Genomic DNA, 21,376 nt, shown 5'->3' with positions numbered 1-21,376 from the left:
GCTGTCTAACTCGTCTTCGTTGTATTCAGAGGTACAAGTGTGCTGACAACGCTATGCTAGCGCTCTTGAACAACAAAAAAAAAAGAAGAAGAAAAAAAAGATGAACTTGTTCCGAAATACTTATACCTTTCTTATTTGAAACAAATGCATACAAGAAACTAACTAGACTGAGAGAGACATCTAAAGATATCAATCGGAAGTTCTGCCTGATTTAAAACTGCTAAAATACAGGGAAATATTTCAATATCATATTAACTGCTGTCTTTTAAACTAGGCCGCTGCATCATGAAACAAATATTGGTAAACATGTTACTACTTCAAAACCTGTGACCACTATCTAAACTGCGAACAGGGAAAACAATTTCTACAACACAAACACTCATCTTAATACACAAATTTACATTGACTCTTCTCGCATGCCCCGAGATTTACTTATTTTGCAAATTAAGGGTTCAGACAAAATACGTAGTCATTTTCAGCCCTAACAAGGGGCTAATACCACGCACATAAAATAATGATGAGAGGTGCCTACCATCAAGACACTGGATGTCAACATATGTATAACATTGGCACAAATGGCATTTTTTGTGTACCCCATAGGGCTCAATAGCTCATTTCTGTTACACATGCAGTGTCTTGAATTTTAAGGAATTTTTAAGGTATTTTAAGGCACCCATTTAATTTTAAAGCATTTACTTTAGTGCTGCGCACCACGCTCCCTTTCAGGGTAATGTTCTTAGGGTGATTAACTGTTTGGTTTTTATTTTTTTTAAATAACCTAGAAAAACGTTCATTCACATCTCACAATTCAGTAATTTTTTCCCACCCTCGCGCGCAGGATGTGTCGTGCCCATCGTGATTGCATTTTCAATGTTTCACTCAACAATGTCAACCTCCAAGGTACAATATTTAACGGTTCATTAATTATTAGCTGTGGTGCATCAGCGAGCTCAGCCATTTACCTTGTTAATGAAAATGGGCTGATATGTTTCGGGAAGAGATGTTTAAGTAATTTGATCGCTTTATTAAGCATCTACTATGATCTGTAATATTGAGCACACTGTTGTTACAGTTGGTAGCACGTCAAGGTGGAGACCATGACTAAAAGCGGTCACCAACAATGGGTTATAGCTGCAAGCCTCTACCCCAGCTCAACGCATTACATAAGCAATGAAATGGCTGTATCATAAAATACACCCAATAAAAAGGTTGGTAATGTCATGGCTTCAACCTAACCATTATGAGATTGCTCACAATTCAAAATGCATATTCCGTCGTTGTAGGCACTGAAAAAAACCGAACGCGATTGGGCGTTTATCAGTTTGCTGCACAACCGTAGCCTTCAATAGAGAATAAAAAAAGAAATCTGAAAGCTGCATTTATAACTACACTTTATTGGGAAACTTGATGCAGCGTACAACGGGGGTTGACAACTTCATAAGCTTTAAATTACAGCTCATGAGGTTGCCCACTTCGGAACGCAAATACTGTGTCACTTAGAAACTGAAAAGAAAAACTATTGTTCACATAAATCAACGAGAAATGCCATTCCTCGATAAAGCAAAACTTCCCTGTAATGTAAGTACATTCCATGATGAATGTGAGGTGACTGACGCTAAATGACTGTTCAGTAGAATGCATCTTTCCTCGGCGTCAACTATGCGATGGAACGCAGAATGTCAGCAGGATTAGAGACAGAGGCCAACAAGTGTGCTGCGCAATAAATCAACTTTGTCCCTGTCGAAATCCACTCTAAGTATTTTCTTTCTGAAACACCATTCACAGTACAACGGAGAGGAGAGAAGAAAAGAAAGCCCTTCCGTCAATTATTATCATAGGTATCTACTGTTGGTACTGCCAATCCCTATAACCCAAGCGTGGTTAATAATTTACAAAACAAATCATTAAATGATGGTGACCTTGTCTTTTGCTGAGATACCTAAGTGTCGTGGCTCCCTATTGGCAGCCATTTTATTATCTGCGATGGTTAAAAATGCGGACATTTGAGAAAATTTTAGGCTCGAGAACTGGGTAGGGAACCTTGGAGGAGAGCTTTTAAATGGATGCTGAATTATAAAGGAACTCACTGTAGTTGAAACGATAGAAAAGTTCATGCGCCCACAGCCTATCATCACTCACCGAGTTCTCGCGTGGGTGCTGCGGTACGTCGTACGCATGTTCCACCATCCTCGCCGACGCGTACGGGGACATGGCGACGTCCGCAGAGCCCACGGTGCGAGCACATGGCTCGTCCCCTTCTCCGCCGCCGCTGCCCCGTCGGGAGATGTCGGGGAGTTTGGATGATGCGTAAGGGGACGGGTAGTACTCGCGGCTTCGAACGTCGCCGCCCTCTCCGTCGGCATCGCCGAAAGTTCCACGTGTTTTCTCCAGCTCGGACATGGCGAACGAGTCCATTTTGAGGTCTTCACAGATGCGCACTCCTAGAAAAAATGGAGAATAGTATGCAGTGCTTATTATCGGCACAGAATCGAATGTGCTCCTCTCGTGCCGAATCGAATGTGCTCCTCTCCGAATAGGCTTAAGAAAGGCAGCTTATTTTGTGCAGTCTATAGTTTAAAGCATTCTATATAATATATTCAATCCATCCGAGATAATGCGTAGTCACCAAATATAAACTCTTCTTTCTTTTTTGATGCGGAGGCATTTGCGCATTTTGGAAGCAATATACTGGTTAATATCGTTAAAGGGAATTTTCACGACATATAGACTTGGACTTTATATACCAGAGTGTTCGCAATGAAGATTACTCTGGGACGAAGCTATCTTTCTTCGACGAGATTATTCCCGTGGATGGTGGTATTGTGCGATAGCCGGACCAAACATGGCGTCAAGAGTATGAAGCATTATTCCCTACAGATAATACCATTTATTTATTTTCTTCAAAAGTGCCTTTCGGGACATTACATGAGGGGTGGGGATATCACGGCAAAAAATATTATACTATAATGAAAAATGGAGAAAAATTACGTTGATAAATAGGCTTTCTCGATAGTGGTCTTGAACAGCATCTTCGTCTCATATTTACATATAAAGAACATGTTTATACATTCTCTAATAGGCTGGGTCTGTTTGGGACGCTGATTCTAAAAACTATAAAGTGATAGGTAGCCAGGCTACTGCGCTGCACTTCGTTAGTTTGCGCCTTTACCTTCATAGGTACTGATCGCCGAAGGAGGCGATCCGGTTGACCTTCTTCTGCAGACGAGCACCATGATGGCCACAGTGACGGCCATAAGGACAATGATAGAGCAGCAGACGGGCACGATGATGGAGAGACTGCGGTACCGATGGGCGCTACTCTCACGTCCGGCCTCTGATATCTTGTCCGGTTCCAACGGATCTGAAGGAAAAGCAATACAATATTATGTTTCCAGGCTTGTCCCTTCATTCGGTGGAATTTCAGTCCCGTAGAAAAATGAACTGTTTGTCAGCTTTGGGCATTGGGCAAAGTCGAGTAGAATCTTCATGGAAATGTATGGCTGTCTCCTAGACGTTATTTAACAGTTCTTGGTTTTGTTCTCTAGCCATTACTGAAGTATTCTGAGTGCAGTCTTTTGAACACACTAATAAATATAGCAGCAAAATGTTAACCATGATTCGTTTAACTCACTGCCAGCGAGGGTGAGAGTGGCGGCAGTGTACTCGGCCTTGGTGGAACCTGCGCTATTGTACGCGACCACCAGCAGCTGGTACCAAGTGCCTGGTACTAGGTCGGTGACCGGCACGACGTCCCTATCGGGTAGTACCCGGGACGAGAGCAGTGTCCAATCAGGCTCATCGCGGGGTCGGTACTGCACGAAGAAGTGGCTGATGGGGCAGCCGCCATCACGCCATGCGGCCAGAACCAGGCCAAGGCTCGTCACATTGGGCAGCACGGCCGCCCTCGGGGAAGGGGCCTGGGGCGCTGCAGGGCAGAATTTAAAGACAAGGACAGTGAGACAGGCGCTGCGAAAAAACGCACCATGTGGAAGACGAGATCTCGTTATATAATAATGAATATTAATGTAGCGAGAATAAGCTTTAGCCAAATGCTGCAACACACTAGGCAATTTTCTTCACAGAACAAGAAGTGAAACGCTCATTTTCTAAGCATATGACTCCATAAACGCGGCGCCACAGGTGAAGGGAAAAGTTAAGCGAGAGCAAGCCTGTGGGTAAACGGCGGCATTCGGCACTCGTCAATACTTTTACTCCACCACCTCAACGATTGCGATGAAGGTACCAAGGGCCGCTCCCTGATTTATTTCTATAATTTTTCTGCCTCTTAAACCCGCTGCAAAGGGCAACACATATGTTACTGTTATGAAATTATGCAGGTTTTGCCGGCTTGCTCAACATGACTCAGGGATTTTTCATCTTTCATTGGCGCGTATTTAGTACTCACTGAATAGGTAAACAAAATGTAATTATATCATACTCTAAACGTATGGCTCGAGGTACACAAAATGCGTCAAATATAGTTTTTGAATGCAAAATAAATAGACAGGGATCAAAATTAAATTTTGGTGGCTGTAGAGCAATTTCTTATTCTCTAAGTCAAAGAAAAGTCATGTGTCATACGCAGAAGAAACATTTATCCTGTGTAACGCATTCGCCGGGGCTGGCCGTTGCCTAAGTTGTAGTTATAGTCAGTTAATCCTTCAAATCAACTTAAGGCGCCATCGTGGTGCTATGAACGCTTTCCAGGTGCAACAGTGTAGTGTGTTTCACGTGATTTGTTTTCGTGACTCAAAGTACGCATAGAAAACACAAATAAACAAGTCCCAGATAAAATATGTATCAATTCATTCTTTCGGTGCTATTTTCTGGCTCCCGTGTTTATTTGTGCACTTTTTACGAACTAATTCTAGTACACTGATCCTTACTGCGACTGTAACGTTGAAACCGGTTTCTTAACAATTTAAGATAATACCGTTCAACACGTTAGATGTCAGGGTAAAGGCTTGCGGCTAAAAGTATTTCTGTCCTTGGCTGCAGAGATCAAAAGGCGCGCGATACAGAAGAAAGGCGAACAATTCCAGCGTAGTGGCGTCAAAGGGCGAGGCGGTGAGCGCACGTGGGTCGAGAGATTGTACTGAGCACAGTGCACATCGAATCGCATTTACCATACATAACCCTTGTTATTATTATAGATTGAGTTTTAACTTGTGTGCAATCATCCACTGTATTTGCTGCCATGGATTGCAGTGTGGTAATGCATAGTTTGCGTGCTAGTTCACGTTAACTAAGAACGAGTATCTTATTTCATTACAAACCAAGTCGAAAAAAAACTACAGAACTCTGTCAAAAATACGACAAAATATTCTGTAGTTCTGTCGTAACCATCATATTTTTCTGTAGTCCTGTAGTACTTTTCTGTAGTTATGTAGTTTTTCTGTAGTATATTTCTGTTGTCAGTAGTTCTGTAGCACTTTTCTGTTGTAACTACAAAAATTTCTGATGTTCCTACAGAATGTTCTGTTGTCACAACAGGTTTCCCTTCAAAACCCGCACAGAAGTTCTGTCGTAACATCAGAAAATTTTCTGTAGTTTTTTCCAATTGGGTATCACTGCTTATGTTGATGCTGTTTACGTGAACTCGAAACTTCTGAATCACGGCTAACTCTAGAGCTAGGACGCTTGTGATTGAGATCATTTGAGAGACTGGGGAGAGAAAAGTATTCTATAATCATGTTCAAAGACATAAGATCGTGAGTGCACACCTGTGCCCTCTGTCTTGACCTGGAGCAGCTCTTCGGGCTCGCTTCTTCCGTGACGGTTGTAGCTGAGTACCGACAAAGTGTACGCCATGCCGCATTGCAAGCCTTCAAAGAGATAGCTGCGCTTGTCGGGGCCCAGCGACACCTCACTCCAGTCGGCATCGTCGTGCAGGCGGTAACGAGCGACGTAACCTGAACCGCGGATAAACATGAAATATCATGCGGCGATTCGCGCCTAATAAGCAAGGTAAACAACTCATGCAACTGAAGCTAGAAACAAACAGCAAAAATGCTATGGTTCATTGTATTAAATGAAATCACAGGTTTCTGTGCAGTTATTGTTTTCTGGCTTCAAAAGTCTGAATAATTTATTTCGTGCGTGTTTGCACTAATGATCTGCTGCAAGTGATAATACTGGTTGTGTAAGAAGAAAATCTTTTATAAAATCTTGTAATATTCCTAAAAAACCAACTAGCCGGGCTTACAGAACAAGGCACCCGAAGAGATTAGAGGTTGCAAACTACCGATACAGAAGCCGAAGAAAGAAATGCATAATACAGAGTACCTAGCCAGAGCCTCAGATGACACCAATTGGAAACACTACAGGAAGAAAAATAAATCAAGCACGTTTTTATTGCATATAATAATCTCATAGGAATCAGGCAAGAGTAAAATATTGGACGGACTTGATACCTTTCTGCATGATGTTATTTGACAGCGTAGCTTTACTGTTACCGTATTTCGGAACAGAACTGAAATAAAATGTTATCTGAGCGACGGCTTGCTTAGAACATTTGGCCGGTATCTCTCAGTTTTCTCTCCGTCTTTTTTCTTTTTCATTCGACTCTGCGTCCCTACAGCTATCTCCTCAATTTTCTTATTCTCTCCTTTCCGCCTTTTCTTCTGCCCTATTCATATATTTTCTTTTCTGTTTCTACTTTCTACCTTTCCTTTCTTCCCCTGGTGGTGGTGAAAACATTTATTGTCCGGAAGAGGTGACACGAGTTCTGGTACCGCTCGCAGGCGTCCAGGGAGCCCGATGTCACCCTAATGGGCAGGGGTTAGTAGACGAAGCGGGTCGCCGCTCCGGTTGCCAGACGGACAATGTTGGCCTGTGTCGCCGGGTCTTCGCTATGAAGCGCGGTCTCCCATGCTTCTGCGTCCTTGAATAAATTGTAGCCCGGGGAGTGGCTGCACTCCCAGAGGATATATTTTAGAGTTCCTATACCTTTACAGAACTTGCAGAATTGGCCCTCCGGATTTCCAGTTTGCGTAAGCTATCTCCATCTGGGAGACATGTGGTTCTTGGCGTGCAGGCGGCGCCAGGTGACTGCCTCTGTGGACGTAAGGGACCTATCTGGGGGTGGATATTTCCGCCGTCCTAACTTGTAGTGCTCGATGACTTCGTTGTAGGTCGCGAGCGTCTCGACCTTAAAGTTAGGTTGAGGCCGGCGTCCTCTCCGGATAATGAGCGCTCGGGCAAGGGCGTTGGCCGCTTCGTTTCCTGGTATGTTGGTGTGAGCGGGGGCCCAGGTTAGGGTAATCCCTCTGTCTATGTTGCTTTTCGATAATATGTTCAACGCGTAGTATGGTATTTTGCCTTTGCAGAAATTCCTTATTGCCGATTTGCTGTCACTCTTCCTCTGCCTCTACATTCTTCTTTTTTTATTTTTTTTTTCACGACTGCTTCGCTCTTGGGCCTTCAAGCCACTTGGGCCTCAAGTCAAAGTGATCTAGGGTAGGCCAGCTTAACCTACAACTACAATGGACTCACTAAAGCGAAGATTCAGGTAACATACTATTCAGACTCTCGCTATGTTCATCTATTTTGTAAATTAAACCAAACTAATTTAGTGGGCCCACTGATTGACTTTCGGCGCATTTGAAATATTTACTACATATTCTAAAATATATATTTTTTTTATTCAACAGAATTGTCCTTTGAGGTACTCATATAATTTCTTAAAGGAACAAAATACATTTGTAAGTGCTCAATTTTCTGTTAAGTGAAGTAACGCTAAAGAAACTGGCTGTCTGAAGACGACATTCTGTACAACTTACAAGACGCAAAATGGCGACTCCTAGGAACTACTTTTTTGCTCGTTTGAAGGGGTGTATAGCGTTTCTTCAAGGACTGGCTTACCTTCGACGACATCTTTTCCTTCTTCCTGTGGCGCCCATGTTATTTCAAAGGAGTTCGTTGCCCTCGTCGTCACAGTAACCACAGGAGGTAGTGGCGGGTCTGTGCACAAGAGCGCAGGTAGACATCAATACCCTGGCATCCTACGGTTTCCATCTACCTAGGCCATTGAAGCACTTTTGAAAGTGCACCAGATCTCTGTTAGGCGTTCAACGTAAGTGAATGAGGAAAAACTGCGAGGTACGATGACGCTATCTTCACTGAAAATTTGGTTGACGGGATGGGAGCCTTTAAATTGTGGGGACTAATTTTGCTTCGTCCCCCGTCTCCTTTAAAGGCTTCTTTCTACGACATAGTAATACATTACATACCCTAAATATTACTCCCGGCGGTACGAGAGCCACACACGGCTCGACTGCTGCGGGTGATTGGGAAAATACGCTGACTTCTTAGGCACCGGGATCTCGACTCGCGCGGACTCTCCGCCATGGTCTCCTACCTCGTCAGCGAGGGTCGCATACTTTAGTGCTAGTTTCCTTCGCGTGTTTGGTTTCTAGCAGCCATTAGTTCTTACTGCAGCAATGAATATATTTTTATTTCTTCCCAAAAGCACGGTCCTCCATGAAAGCCGTGCGCTGGGTGGCGCGCGATCAGGCGGAGTGGTGGGGCTTTGAACAGGCAGCCGCGAATAAGCGGGAGAAATGCTTTGATCGCTTTATGAAAACCCCACAACGAATTCCTGCAAAGCATAGTCAATCGTAACATTTTTCAAATTACGAGGCTGGAAGGGGGGGGGGGGGAGGGGGGATTATATAGGAATTTCTTGCTTCTTTTAGTAGGGACATGGCAAAAAATGGTCGGAACACAATGAAGCTTAAAACGCATTTTCAAGTGCGCCCTTTTGAATATTTTCTGGGTTCTGGGTATGCATTTTAACTATTATCTTCTCGTAATGCATGCATCAGGAATAACAAGCCATTTTGGCAATTTCTTTTTTCTTGCCGGATCTAAAAGATATAACAAGAATGCAACAACTACGTGCTAAACTGTAAAAGGCGGCTAGTTCATCTTCTTCACGTTCATCTAGATGGGTGCAAGACTATACTTTGATTCCGGCTTGCATGCTTCTCTTCGTTCAGCTAACCGTAAAAAAAAGGAATTAGTTGAGACGCCATCAATAAAATGGAATTCAGATATTTCATGCCATAGCCTCGCTTGGCTCACAAGTGCAGTAGACACACTGTGGTATAAAACCCACATGACATTGCGTAGTCAGCATAAGACAAAATCATAATTTATACCTGTCCCAATCGCTACCGATGCGGACGGTGTGCACAAAAAATAAACCTGTGGGAGGGCCTCTTTCCCCTTTTCCGCCTCTAGTGCTCATTTGCTAGGCAACACTAACAGATCTCATTATGGTGCCGAATATCCCTTGCTTGGTATCAAAAATATAAAGCGACCGTTATTCGTACAGCATTGGGGATGATGTCAAAACATTTCACTTCCTAACTAGTATCTGCGAGTGAAGTTTGCGACACAAATTTGAACCGATGACATATGTACCTCCAGTTCTATCCTAAAATTACCGCACTACACCATGTGACATCGCAGCAGGCTTTGTCAGAGGAGGAGGAATAGAGAGGAGGCTATCAGGGAAGAAGAGGGACTACAGAGGTCATCACGCTATCGTTCGCGTGGCGGCACTTGCCACAGGAGCAAGCGTGGGTATCGGCAGCGCATCGCGCAAGTGACCTTTCGCGTTCACGCACATAGACGCTCCTGAGTGTCTATGGTGAATGTCAATGCGGAGGCATCAACAGGCTTATGCAGCAGAAAAGCGTGTATGAAAAATGTGTACTTAAAGTATCTGGCTGCACTGCCAAAATTCGCCTCCCTCCAGCCCCGAAATTCTACCTCATCCTAATTTGACCAAAATTTGTTTCTAACCTATTCAAGTACGGTGAAATCAGTGGCGATGTTCAAATTTAGATTGGGAACCCCTAAACTTTGGCGCTCTTGACCCCCTAGCTTGAGCTCATTCGAATCTGAACAAAATTAGTCTCATCTAATTCAAGCATGGCTAACACATTGAAAACCTCCGTTTTTAGGTGAGCCGCGCTCTCAAAACTTGGAACATTGCACCTCCAAACGATTGTTGCATCCGAAGTTTACTAAACTTGGTCTCTAACGTAATTTGAGTGCCACCAACTTTGTTGTGCGTTCCAATTTTAAGTGCTCCCTCCCCCTCACCTCAAAATTTGACCCACCAGACCGAAGAATATTGGCTTCATTTGATTCCGATCAAAACTGGTGTGCAACCAAGTTTGACAATGGGCAACTCAGTGGAGACTTCCAAATTTATACGGGCTCCCCCTATATTTTGCATGCTTACGCATTTTCTGCGCGTGGGAAGCTACTGCACCTTTCGTATATTTTAACCCTCTTTGAGAACTCCATATTATAACACCGCAGGGAACTCGGACTTTTCGATTCGTTTTTACTGTACCTTTATTATGTGCGACATGAAATTACGGCGAAATATGTAAAATTATACTTCTGAAAGAAGACTAGAAATATCCAGTGCATTCTGTGAACGAAATAGGAAGAAGCTATGCAGAACAGTTTAGAACGTTTTTTGTACCGTAAAGCTACACTACGCGGGTCAGAGCCGAGTTTCGCGTGAGTGTGCTTCGCCCGTTATGCGGATGCGCGAGACCACTCGCACCAGCGTCTTCTTTCTTAATAAAACGTTCGCGCTTTCCCTTTTTCGGCTACACATGCCTCCCTTCAAAAGAAGCTTCGCCCCGATGCTAAACCCAAAACTGAATTAACAACCGCTCAGAAATACACAAAATCTTGGAACTTCATGCTTGCAGATCATCAGTGTAGTGAGGAGAAACAAGGAAGAGTTCTCTGTAATCACTCGCAGTACGGCTTAAGCCGCACTGCGACCACAATGCAGGACGCGAGGAACGGCATGACGGCGGTTGCGTTACACAGGGCAGCCCCTCGTAATTAAGTTCACCGAATCGGCGAACTGTTTACTGGCCGAAGTACCGCTTCATGAGTTTTTGTAGCCTAAAAGTGCACTATGCGGGTCAGAGCAGAGTTTAGCGTGAGCGTGCGCCGCCCGTTATGCGCATGCGCGAGAACCGCGTGACGTCACTAGAGGCGCAGTTGCGTCGCCTCCTCGCCACAGCCGGGGCGCGCTCCTCTCCGCCACCGCAGCCGGCCTGCGCTCCTCTCCGACGCTTGACCTTTAGCCAGAGCTGTGTTTACGACAGTTGCGCCGCGCGCTACTGAGCGTGCTTTACGCTGCGTATATCCAGGCATAGCAGAGCTAAGCCATTGCCATTTTTTTTCTTGTTTTCAGATGAGCAAAACAGGCAACCCTTCTGACGGCTAAAAGAACTGCCGGTTACTAAAAAACCATGTGGATGTGCTACCTGCTCACGTTTCGTGCAGGAATTTAGCACATGTTCAGAAAACTGACCATGCTCGTGCGTCTGCACCATGATCTCGTCGGACAGAGGCCCGGCCCCTTTCTCGTTGTAAGCCTGCACCACTACTGCATAGGCTGTGGCGCGCTGCAGGTTGTCGACTACGCAACGAGTCATCGTCGTGCCACCGCCACTCGTGGAAGGGGCACTGCTCGAACCGGTAACCGTTTTGAAGACGTACGGCTCAGTAGACCCATGCACTCTGTAGCCCACGTAGTAGCCCTGGATGTCGCCATACTGCAAGTGCACAGGGGGAGGCTGGGAGACAGTGACGTGCAGCCATGTCAATCACAACATGCAAAAGTGAGAATGAAGGGTAGCAAAATTAACGCGAGAGAAATACCAAAAACGAAAAAAAAAAAGAAGTTTTATCAGCTCATGAAGTTCGTAGTGTTGTTCTCCTGCAATAGCTGTAGTACGTACAGAGCTAATCTTTACTTAAAAAAAAGACGACTTATTTTATCATGGACTGTCAGTTTGATAAATCCGAAGCAGTTGTTACGTCATCATCTTCCTCGTCCTTTACATTACCTCATTTTTGTCCCTATCTGTAAGGTACGGTACTCAACCATAACGCTGTTTTGGTTTACCTCTCCCTCCTTTCTCTTTTGTGCATTACTGCGAACAAAGAAAAGCTTGAATTTATTAATCTGTTTAAAGACTCAAGGGCTAAATTGACATTCCAAAGAAAAAATACAATTAGGTAATTATGCAATTACAATGACCCAGAAGGTATCATTTTGCTTTATTAAAAAAAGTTTGTAATATTTATTCAAATATGATATCGCAAATGGCCATAAACCTAACGCATTTTAGACACTAAGCAGAACAGTTCACTTTAGGAGCATCTCACCTTCCATGACACTTCCACTTTCCTTGAGCTGATTGCCGTCACCTTGACGCTCTGAGGAGGCGTGGCAGGAACTGCAGGTGACGCAATAATTGTTATGAACATTTTTCCTGCCCCCTGTGAACTGGCACGATTACTTAGTTTTCCATTGAAAGTATAGTGATCTCTGTACCGCTAAAGAAGTGCTAGCCAAGAATGCTGAAATATCCCAGTCGAAAAAAAAAACTACAGAAACTTTTCTGATGTTACGATAGGATTTCTAGGCGGTTTTAGACGGGAAAACTGTTGTGACAACAGAACATTTTGTGGTAGCATCAGAAATTTATGTAGTTATAACAGAAAAGTGCTACAAAACTACAGACAATAGAAATACATTACAGAAAAACTACAGAACTACAGAAAATTACTAGAGAACTACAGAAAAATGTGATGGTTACGACAGAACTACAGGATATTTTGTCGTATTTTTGACACAGTTCTGTAGTTTTTTGACTGGGATTGGTCTTTTCTTTGGCCCAGTAACATTTTTCAGGGCATTCAATGACACGTTTCTTGCAGCATATGCCTCTTCTTCTCTTGGCACTTTTTTATCTTCTTTTATCTATTTTCCTTAAGTAGTGCTTACTATACACTAATATTATTTTTCTACGCAGGCAACATGATTCGTAACGGTTATTCTTATGTATGCGTTAGCACAGTGGAGGAGGCAACATGAAACCTTTCCGCCACCAACTATGAAACGAGGGTGCGTTTTTGTGGGGAAAAATTTACAAAATATATTGTTAGGTAGCAATATATCCTTAGCTGCTCTCTCTCAGTCGCCTCGTAGAGCAGAGCAAAGTAACATTCAGCGCATAAAACCAGGGTCGCCACCTTCTCCGTCAGTGATGACGGTGAGTGTGTCACTGGGCGGTCCTATACCGATGGCGTTCTCGGCGAGGACGCGGAAGTTGTACTCCGTAAGCGGGTGCAGGTCCTGCACCGTCACCTGGCTCTGGTCCGCCTCGGCCACCATCTCGCTCAGCTGCTTCTCCCAGGACTCTGCACGTAGTGCGTCGATGCACAGGGTTGTCTCTATAATTCGCAGCATCGTAGCCCATTGAACCATGCATTTTTAGAAAGCTGACGAAAGAGCTAGAGCGAATAATAGCTCTTATGCCACTCGATATTTAGTAAAAATGGAACTTCAAATCTAAATTCTTTCTCAAAACATATGCACGACTTTGAAGTATCAGTCTCTCATGTGTTTTTTTTTATTTGTCTGTCGGCCCTACCTCTAAACTTATCCTTCCTTGCCTCATAAGCAAACGTAAAACCACACAACACAGCAATGATAAGAGGTTTTGGGTAATGAACTAGCAGAAGTTTTTTTATATACACTTTACGTTCAAGTATATTTTTTGTTCTCAGTAAAGTAGTTGAAAACAACACAAAAAGAATATTAAATATTTTGAAGCGGTAAAGTAGCACCAGCTTTTTATCTTCCGCGATCACCAAGAACGCTTTCGAAGTCGTGAAGACCCGACACACCCGAATTTGCATGCCTCGCTTATCCTGTTGTGAACAATGCTTCGTAATACCATAATTTTAAGGCCCCGAATCCAGTTTTTCATTTAGCAGCCTGTGGGAAAAAAAGCTGCGCATTTTGGACTTCGCGAAACATAATTTTCTTGTTAGGAAATGAAGTAAAGGCAGAAAGGGTGACTTTGGGTTTACCTATGCTTCTCTTGTACTGCACGATATACTTCGTGATAGGTGAGTTGCTGTCGCTCGGACTCTTCCAGAGGACGGTGACGGAACGACTCAGGACGTTTAGAGCTTCAGGCCTGGGAGGCTGATCTGGCCGATCTGTGAGAAGGCGGAAAATAAAAGGTTTAGAATAGTGAGAAAACGAAGTGCGTTTAGAACATTTGTAGCACTGGTGGCTTTTCGTACGTCGAGCATGACGACAAATAGATAGTGCCACAACGCAAAACATGGTTCTGGTTGGAACAGTAGGAAGCTTATGCTTGTGGTAAGCTGAGTGGGGAGCTTGTGCAGGTGCCAAACCTTTAATTATGATGTTCTAATGCGAAAGCAACCCTTTTCTTCGAGTGGTGTGGACAGGATGTGTCGGCAGAGCACGCCCGCATGAATTGTCAGTGATTAATGGGAAGAAAATAGTGTCACCGCCAGGAGTCGGGCCAACATCCTCCCCTTCCCCGGTCGAGCGCGCATACGACTACTTTATGGCGGCTTTCTGAGCACAAATCCGCAATTTTCATTCTCTAGCCCGACGACCCCGAAGGTGCTAAGAAAAAGAAAAGAAGCGGCAGTAAGAAAAAAAGCATTGAAACGAACAGAAATATTAAGAACCTGTCTTGAGTATAGGTTATGGAGGGCAAAGAAAGAGTATCGAAATCTGCGCACGCAAAATCCAAATCCAAAGACCGAACCCAAACCCAATGTTCCATTAGAAAGACGCGTGGCGTGATCCAGAAAGATTAACAGAAAAGACCACAACATATCAGCCTCGTGCGGCTATCGCCAGGGAACAGGTAAATGAGCCTCGAGGCTGGAATAAGCCTCAATACATAGTGAAACATGAGTGTTACAAAGGGCAGAGGCCTAAAGAAACGAACTTGCAGTAGTATAATCAGAAGCAGTAACATAAACGATTTCGCATTACTGCACCTAAACAGCCCTAAATACACCTCTGGAATGTTTGCCAAAGGAACCGCAAATCACAATTAAACCTCGTCAGTGAACATTGAAATGAGGACGCATTCGCACTTGCTGCATAATAACTGTCGTTTGGAGGACGCCCACTGGATAACCAACTCGAACTTACCCTGTATTGACAGATGAGTGACCTGCTCGTCGTGTCCGTATGCATTGGACACCTCACACTTCACGGTGCCTGTATCGTTCCTCTCTGCTAGCAGGATGACCAGCTCCGACCATGGAGTATCTTCTCTAGAGTGGTCCTTGACGCTGTACCTGCGGACGTCGGAAACAGTCGCGCTATCAGATAACTGTCGACTTTTCATTGCTGGCGTACCTTTAACACAGTAATTATAATTGAAGAGTTATTTCAAGTCTTCAATGCCAGAACATACCAGAACACAGTAGAGTAAAATAGATAGAACAAGCAGCTCAGCGACAAGCGCTTATTCCCTACAGTGAGTTGCTACTCAAAAATACTTGAAATTTGTCTCCAATAAGTGGTAGACGCGATACCTCCATGCCCAGATATACGGAAAAGGAATGCTTAGAGAATTACATACTGTGCAGCTTCCAGGAACTCTTTTTTTTTTCTTTAGCGAAATGTCTCTACAACAACCAAGTCCGATTTTTGTTTCCAATTTCTCCTGTTTCTTTTCGTCGTAAGGCATAAAAACGAAAACAGTCAAATGTGAGTAGATAGTCTGGCATGGGCATACCTAAATAATTGGCGCAGCGCGTGCGAAGCGTTACCGAGACCAATTAGACCAAGCGGAAGTGCTATAAATGAAAACAAATCGCTAAATTGAAGCTAGAGGCAGGCTGCTCTGTAAAGCTGAATTTATTCTCTTTTACTGCCATTACAAGCTTCTTGAGCAGAGCGGGGCGGGAAAGGTTCCAAAGAGGCGGGACATTGTCAACCAATAAACTCTATTACTAATAAAGCGTTTGGAGGAGACTCCCCGCCTAATTCAGACGGTTCAGAATTCAGAATATCTCTCGTCCAAAGACGTTGAGATAACTACTTAATAATATTTTATTATATCGCGCCATATCTAAAAGTAAATTGAGACATTTTGAGTACGTCTGGCAGGCATTCACCGTGAGGCATCGCTCCCAAGGGAACGTGGAAATTTGACCCTCTGACCTGGGGTTGGAGAAGGCTTTGATGGGTCTGTTGTCTTTGGACCAGAAGAAGCTGATGGGCCCGTCACCTATTGCTTCGCACCGAAGTTTCACAGCCTGTCCCCTCCCCGCCATGTGGGACATGAAGCGCTGGCGCACCTTGGCTGGAGCTGGGGACATGCGAAGCAGTTGGAACATTATTATCTCTATTTATTAGTGTTCATGTTATCAGAGTGAATTGCATACTGTTACATGCGGTATTGAGTTGTTTTTTTCTGTTAAGCATCGTATTTACTCTTTCCTTGTACTGCGTAGTTATCAATGATTGCTGTAAGCATATTCATGGCGATGGGAATTTTGATAATCATGTTGTTATGAAGACAGCCCTAACAAAAGGGTACATATCAATGTCTCCTTTTTCGACATATTTCTTATATTATGCTGTTATGAACGTAATATATATTGACAGCGCAGTGTTGATGAAGGTGGAATAAATGCAATCACCTAGCGCTTGTATATTAAGCAGTAATAAAAGTGCAATTCAGTAAAATTCGGTCGTTTGAGCATCATTTGCAGTTGTAATTAGTGGTTATGCAAGTTTCACTTCATGTATTGCGCTTGGCTTGCACAAGGAGTCCCCTCACGGCGACCTCAGGAGCGTAAAGGCCATATCAAATCTACCAATGCCTGCCTTTTTCTCCTTATCATATTCAGCAGACAAGGGTTTAAAAATAGCGCGCTGGAAAGGAGATTGATAATAATTAAGCCAGCAATTAACAGTACAGGTGAAAGCATAAAGGAATAGTTGAGTTTTTTTGTTTTTTTTTTGCTGTGGTCGTTCTCGGAAACTGGAAGTTTAATGATGAATTGACGCAGTATAAAGTAAAAACATTCCCAATGGGGTTTTTTGCACCGATGAGTGGTGACTTCCTTAAAGGTTTGGAAGAACTGAAGAGCTTGGAGTTTAAGCAAAGACATTCCTAATTGTGAATTCCGTGTTCTAAAGCCGACTAGCTCATCCTACAAGGCTCTGACGGAAACTTTGGCAGTGCTTCTGCGCAGTTATAAAATGTAAAAGCAATGGATCGACAATGAGAAATGTCGAGAATTCAGGAAATTGTAGGTGTTGGCACTGGTAGTGATAACTTGTCCACAAGGAAAAGTGTCAGTTATTGCCTAATCTGTAGGTGAGGAAAGGAGGATGGCAAAAGGTATGGGGGAAAGAGAAAGATACAAGGTTCTCAATGCGAATTTTCAGAAAATAGCAAGGAGAGATAAGAATGCCTTCCTGAACATACAGTGCCAAGCAGTTGAGGACAACAGCCAATTAAGGAACACAAGAGCTTTGTATAAGACAATCAAAGATATCAAAGGAAGCTTCTGTGTTAAGCTGGGCGTGATAAAGGACAAACGAGGCAAGGACCTCACTGAAGCCTCAGAGATAAAGAAGAGGTGGCAGGAATACACAGAAGAACTGTACAAGAAGGACCCGGATGTGCAAACCCAACATAAGACGGTTGTGATTACTGATCTCGAGCCGGGCATCCTGAAGAGTGAAGTTGAATGGGCCTTAGCCAGCCTTGCTAAGAACAAAGCTAGCGGAATTGATGGTATTCCAGCTGAGTTGCTTCAAAACCTCAACCACGACGCTGTTAACACACTGCATACATTAAGATTTGGACAACCCTGCAGTGGCCACAGGATTGGAGGAGGTCAGTTTACATCCCCATTCCAAAGAAAGGCAGTGCCAAAGATTGTTCCAACTACCGCACGATCGCGCTTATTTCGCATGCTAGCAAGGTGATGTTAAAAATCCTGCAAGGTAGGCTGCAGCAGTACGTGGATCGGGAGCTTCCGGACGTGCAAGCTGGGTTTCACAAGGGCAGAGGAACTAGAGACCAAATTGCCAACCTTCGCTGGATCATGGAAAAAGCAAGAGAGTTCCAGAAACCCATTTACTTCTGCTTTATTGATTATGCGAAAGCGTTTGACTGCGTAGATCACAGCAGATTGTGGCAAGCTCTCCAAGAGATGGGAGTTCCAATTCACCTCATCTGTCTCCTCAGGAACCTGTATGAAGGGCAAGAGGCCACAGTCAGAACTGGGCATGGTCTTACTGATTGGTTTCCGATTGAGAAAGGGGTGAGGCAAGGCTGCATACTGTCGCCCTGCCTATTTAACCTATATGCAGAGTGCATCATGAGGAAGGCCGGTTTGGACGAGTCTTCAGCTGGAGTGAAGATTGCTGGAAAACGTATCAACAACCTTAGATATGCGGATGATACCACTTTAATGGCAGAAAGTGAAGCGGAACTCAAGAGACTTCTGATGCGCGTACAAGAAGAGAGTGAGAAGTTTGGGCTTAAACTGAACATTAAAAAGACGAAGATCATGGCGTCTTGCCCTATCAAGTCCTGGAGCATCAATGGACAAGAAGTGGAAGCTGTGACAGATTTTGCTTTTCTTGGGCGCCAAGATTACCTCGGAAGGAGACTGCAGCCATGAAATTAGGAGACGCCTGCTTCTGGGAAAGAGAGCAATGGTTAGCCTTGACCGCCTAGTAAAGAGCAGAGACATTAGTCTGCCAACCAAGATCCGTATAACTCGTGCTATGGTCTTTCCAGTTGTGATGTATGGATGCGAGAGTTGGACTGTGAAAAAGGCTGACCGCCGAAGAATTGACGCGTTTGAATTGTGGTGCTGGCGAAGACTCTTGAGAGTTCCTTGGACTGCCAGAAGATCAAATCAGTCGATATTGTCGACCATAAACCCTGACTGCTCATTGGAGGGTCAAATTCTAAAGTTAAAGCTCAGCTACTTTGGTCATCTGATGAGAAGAGAGGAGTCGCTGGAGAAAGATTTGATGGTGGGAAAGGTTGAGGGTCGCCGGAGAAGGGGTAGGCAGCGAACGCGATGGTTAGATGGCATCCTCGAGGAATTGCAGATGAAGCTATGTGATGTTAAGAAGATAGTGAGAGACCGGAAAGCGTGGCGTGACATGGTCCATAGGGTCACGAAGAGTCGGACACGACTGAACGCCTGAACTGAACTGAACTGAATAAAGGGCAAAGTAGTTTCTTAGTTGACCATTTGTAAAGCTGCGCCGATTTTGGAGGAATAGTTAATATGAGTCGATGTTATTTTGTGCGTTTAGAGCATATCTAAAGCCATAAAGTTTGTTATGTCAGAACATCGTTTCTTCAAAATTTGCGGTATTAGTATTATCTCCACAGGCAACATGCATCGCGCCATGTGTTGACTCTGATTTTCACTGCGGAAGCTCGTTGTTTTGCGACAGGCATTCGCTACCGAAGCAGCCGATATCTCTTTTAAATATAAAGCGCACAAAATTTTAGTGCGGCTAGTCAATGGGTGTAATTTTACTGATGATTATTCGTTGAACGAGGAAATCAATGCATGCCATTAGCCAGTGCACGTGGCTCACAAACATTTTGACACTTGTAAAGAGAGCTCGCTACCACGTTTTTTTTAAAGAAAGATTTCCAATAATATTCAGAGTCTGGTTTCGCTTCAGACTACTTGATAATACACATTTCACAGAAGAGTTCTGCGGATGGAGCAAACATATAACTGTCTTTCCTGAATGTTATGCTTATGCTTACATTGCTGGTGAAATAAGTGAAGGTAATATATTACATACGAAAACTATAAAATAAAGAACTTGGTTAAAACATACCAAATTGCATATTATATGTGCCGAAAAGAAATATAATAAAAATATTTAAGCACAAAGACGATTGAGCAGCGCAAGCATGATTCGGCAGCTATTGCGTGCATTCAGTGAATGGTACTAACGTCACGCCATTGAGTTATGTTGCTCTGGTTTTGATTGAACAATAGTAATTTTTTTCAGCAACACTATATTGGAGTTTTACGTACCGCGCACGTTGACCTGCACAACGGTGTAGAGGGGAAGCCCCACACCGTTGGATGCCTCGCACATGTATCCTCCGGCATCAGAGGTTTCCACCTCCTGAATGACCAGTGACCCATTCACCAGAGCTTGCATGCGGGAGCTGCTGATCACTGTACGGAACTCGGTGCTCTGAAGCCCTGAAAATGGTAAGTGTTCTTGCTTGGTCGTGCACTTTAGCCCTCAAATTCTGTGAAGTGACGGAAATCATCATCACCATCATCTTCATAAATGTAATTAAGGAAGTTGAGTTTCTTGGAAGAAAAATGTTAAGCATGAGATTTTTTTAGAGCCCGCTGCCTACAACCTTGAGGTGACACATGATCAACTCAGAGAGCGAATATCCGGGAAATCATTTCTCTTCATCCGGGCAACAGCTTTAACGAGGCGAGTTCCCAGCTCTCTAATGCTACCTCTCTGTGCCCATGAATGGCCCCATGGTACGAAATAATCACGCGTAAAACGCCACCCGATGTCTGCGATAGAGCGGCAGTCTCTCTAAACGCTTTCGGGCATTTGGGATCAAGACCGCCACATTGCGGTGTCAGCTCATGACATTTCCTTCTTTAGCAGACGGTTGCATTTACGCTCGGGGGAAGGGGGAGGGGGAGGGAGGGTGGTGTTTCTCCTACCTTCTTGTTAGGCCAGCGTCATTCCGTGACCGCGTACGCTTCTGCGTTCCTCTGCATTTCACTGCCGTCACCGCCACAGCTAATTAAGTACAGCTGTAGAGCTAAATGAAAGGATAGGTAGGAAGCGTCTCGCGGGAAATGATTGCTTTGCTAGTTAATCCTCACAGCAGAAGACCGCTCGCCCTTGCAGAGGATCTGTTATGACAATACCCATTTCATACTTGCATCTACTCTCGATTATGGGAGAGGTACTAATTTTTATAATTATTTCTTTCTGAATAAATAAAATTTGAATGTAAGTTTCTTCAACACTCCATCTCTAATTATCTGTGCCGTAAGTTTCGCTAGTTCGTACGTACTCATATATAATGAAATAAAAAGGAGCCCAAAGCAGAAGAAATGAATTGCATTAATAATGTCAGACATTAGACTGGTTGGTAATACTGATACTTTACTCCGGTAATAGACAATAGATGTAAGCATGAAATGGGGAGAGGCATGGGACCGTGACGGCGACGGGGTGTAAGTCGTTCCGCGCATCGGCCCTCTCATTCTGAGCCAAAAGATGAGAAGGAATTATATATAGTCATCCTCATTATATATCTGCCATTTGCACGGCGTTATTAGAAATGACAGATTGAAATTCAACGTATTTTAATTGCAGGGCTTGAGTGATATCTCAAAGAGCATTGACAAGAAATTAGAAGTAATGATTTTTGTTATTCGTATGAAAAGCCCCTATGTTTTTTTTTTGTTTTTTTGCCAGTTC

General features: G+C 43.8%; 1 protein-coding gene across 3 annotated transcripts in view; it reads right to left on the bottom strand.

Moving 5' to 3' along the window:
- Positions 1-21,376, bottom strand: part of LOC146190484 (cell adhesion molecule Dscam1-like) — a 221,164-nt gene that overhangs the window by 19,532 nt on the left and 180,256 nt on the right. For all 3 annotated transcript variants that reach the window (XM_084600901.1, XM_084600900.1, XM_084600902.1), the window contains 12 exons: positions 19,942-20,115; positions 16,064-16,211; positions 15,044-15,192; positions 13,930-14,061; positions 13,087-13,254; positions 12,217-12,287; positions 11,357-11,621; positions 7,864-7,962; positions 5,724-5,912; positions 3,632-3,925; positions 3,170-3,361; positions 2,140-2,441 (listed from right to left, as the gene is read on the bottom strand). In XM_084600901.1, coding sequence (XP_084457027.1) covers positions 2,140-2,441; positions 3,170-3,361; positions 3,632-3,925; positions 5,724-5,912; positions 7,864-7,962; positions 11,357-11,621; positions 12,217-12,287; positions 13,087-13,254; positions 13,930-14,061; positions 15,044-15,192; positions 16,064-16,211; positions 19,942-20,115 — 2,183 coding nt within the window. The remainder of the gene's footprint in view (positions 1-2,139; positions 2,442-3,169; positions 3,362-3,631; positions 3,926-5,723; positions 5,913-7,863; positions 7,963-11,356; positions 11,622-12,216; positions 12,288-13,086; positions 13,255-13,929; positions 14,062-15,043; positions 15,193-16,063; positions 16,212-19,941; positions 20,116-21,376) is intronic.

Source organism: Amblyomma maculatum, chromosome 4 (assembly GCF_055883805.1).
Source record: "Amblyomma maculatum isolate TAMU_Amacu chromosome 4, ASM5588380v1, whole genome shotgun sequence".
Classification (NCBI taxonomy): domain Eukaryota; kingdom Metazoa; phylum Arthropoda; class Arachnida; order Ixodida; family Ixodidae; genus Amblyomma; species Amblyomma maculatum.
This window is presented reverse-complemented; position numbering and strand designations above follow the sequence as displayed.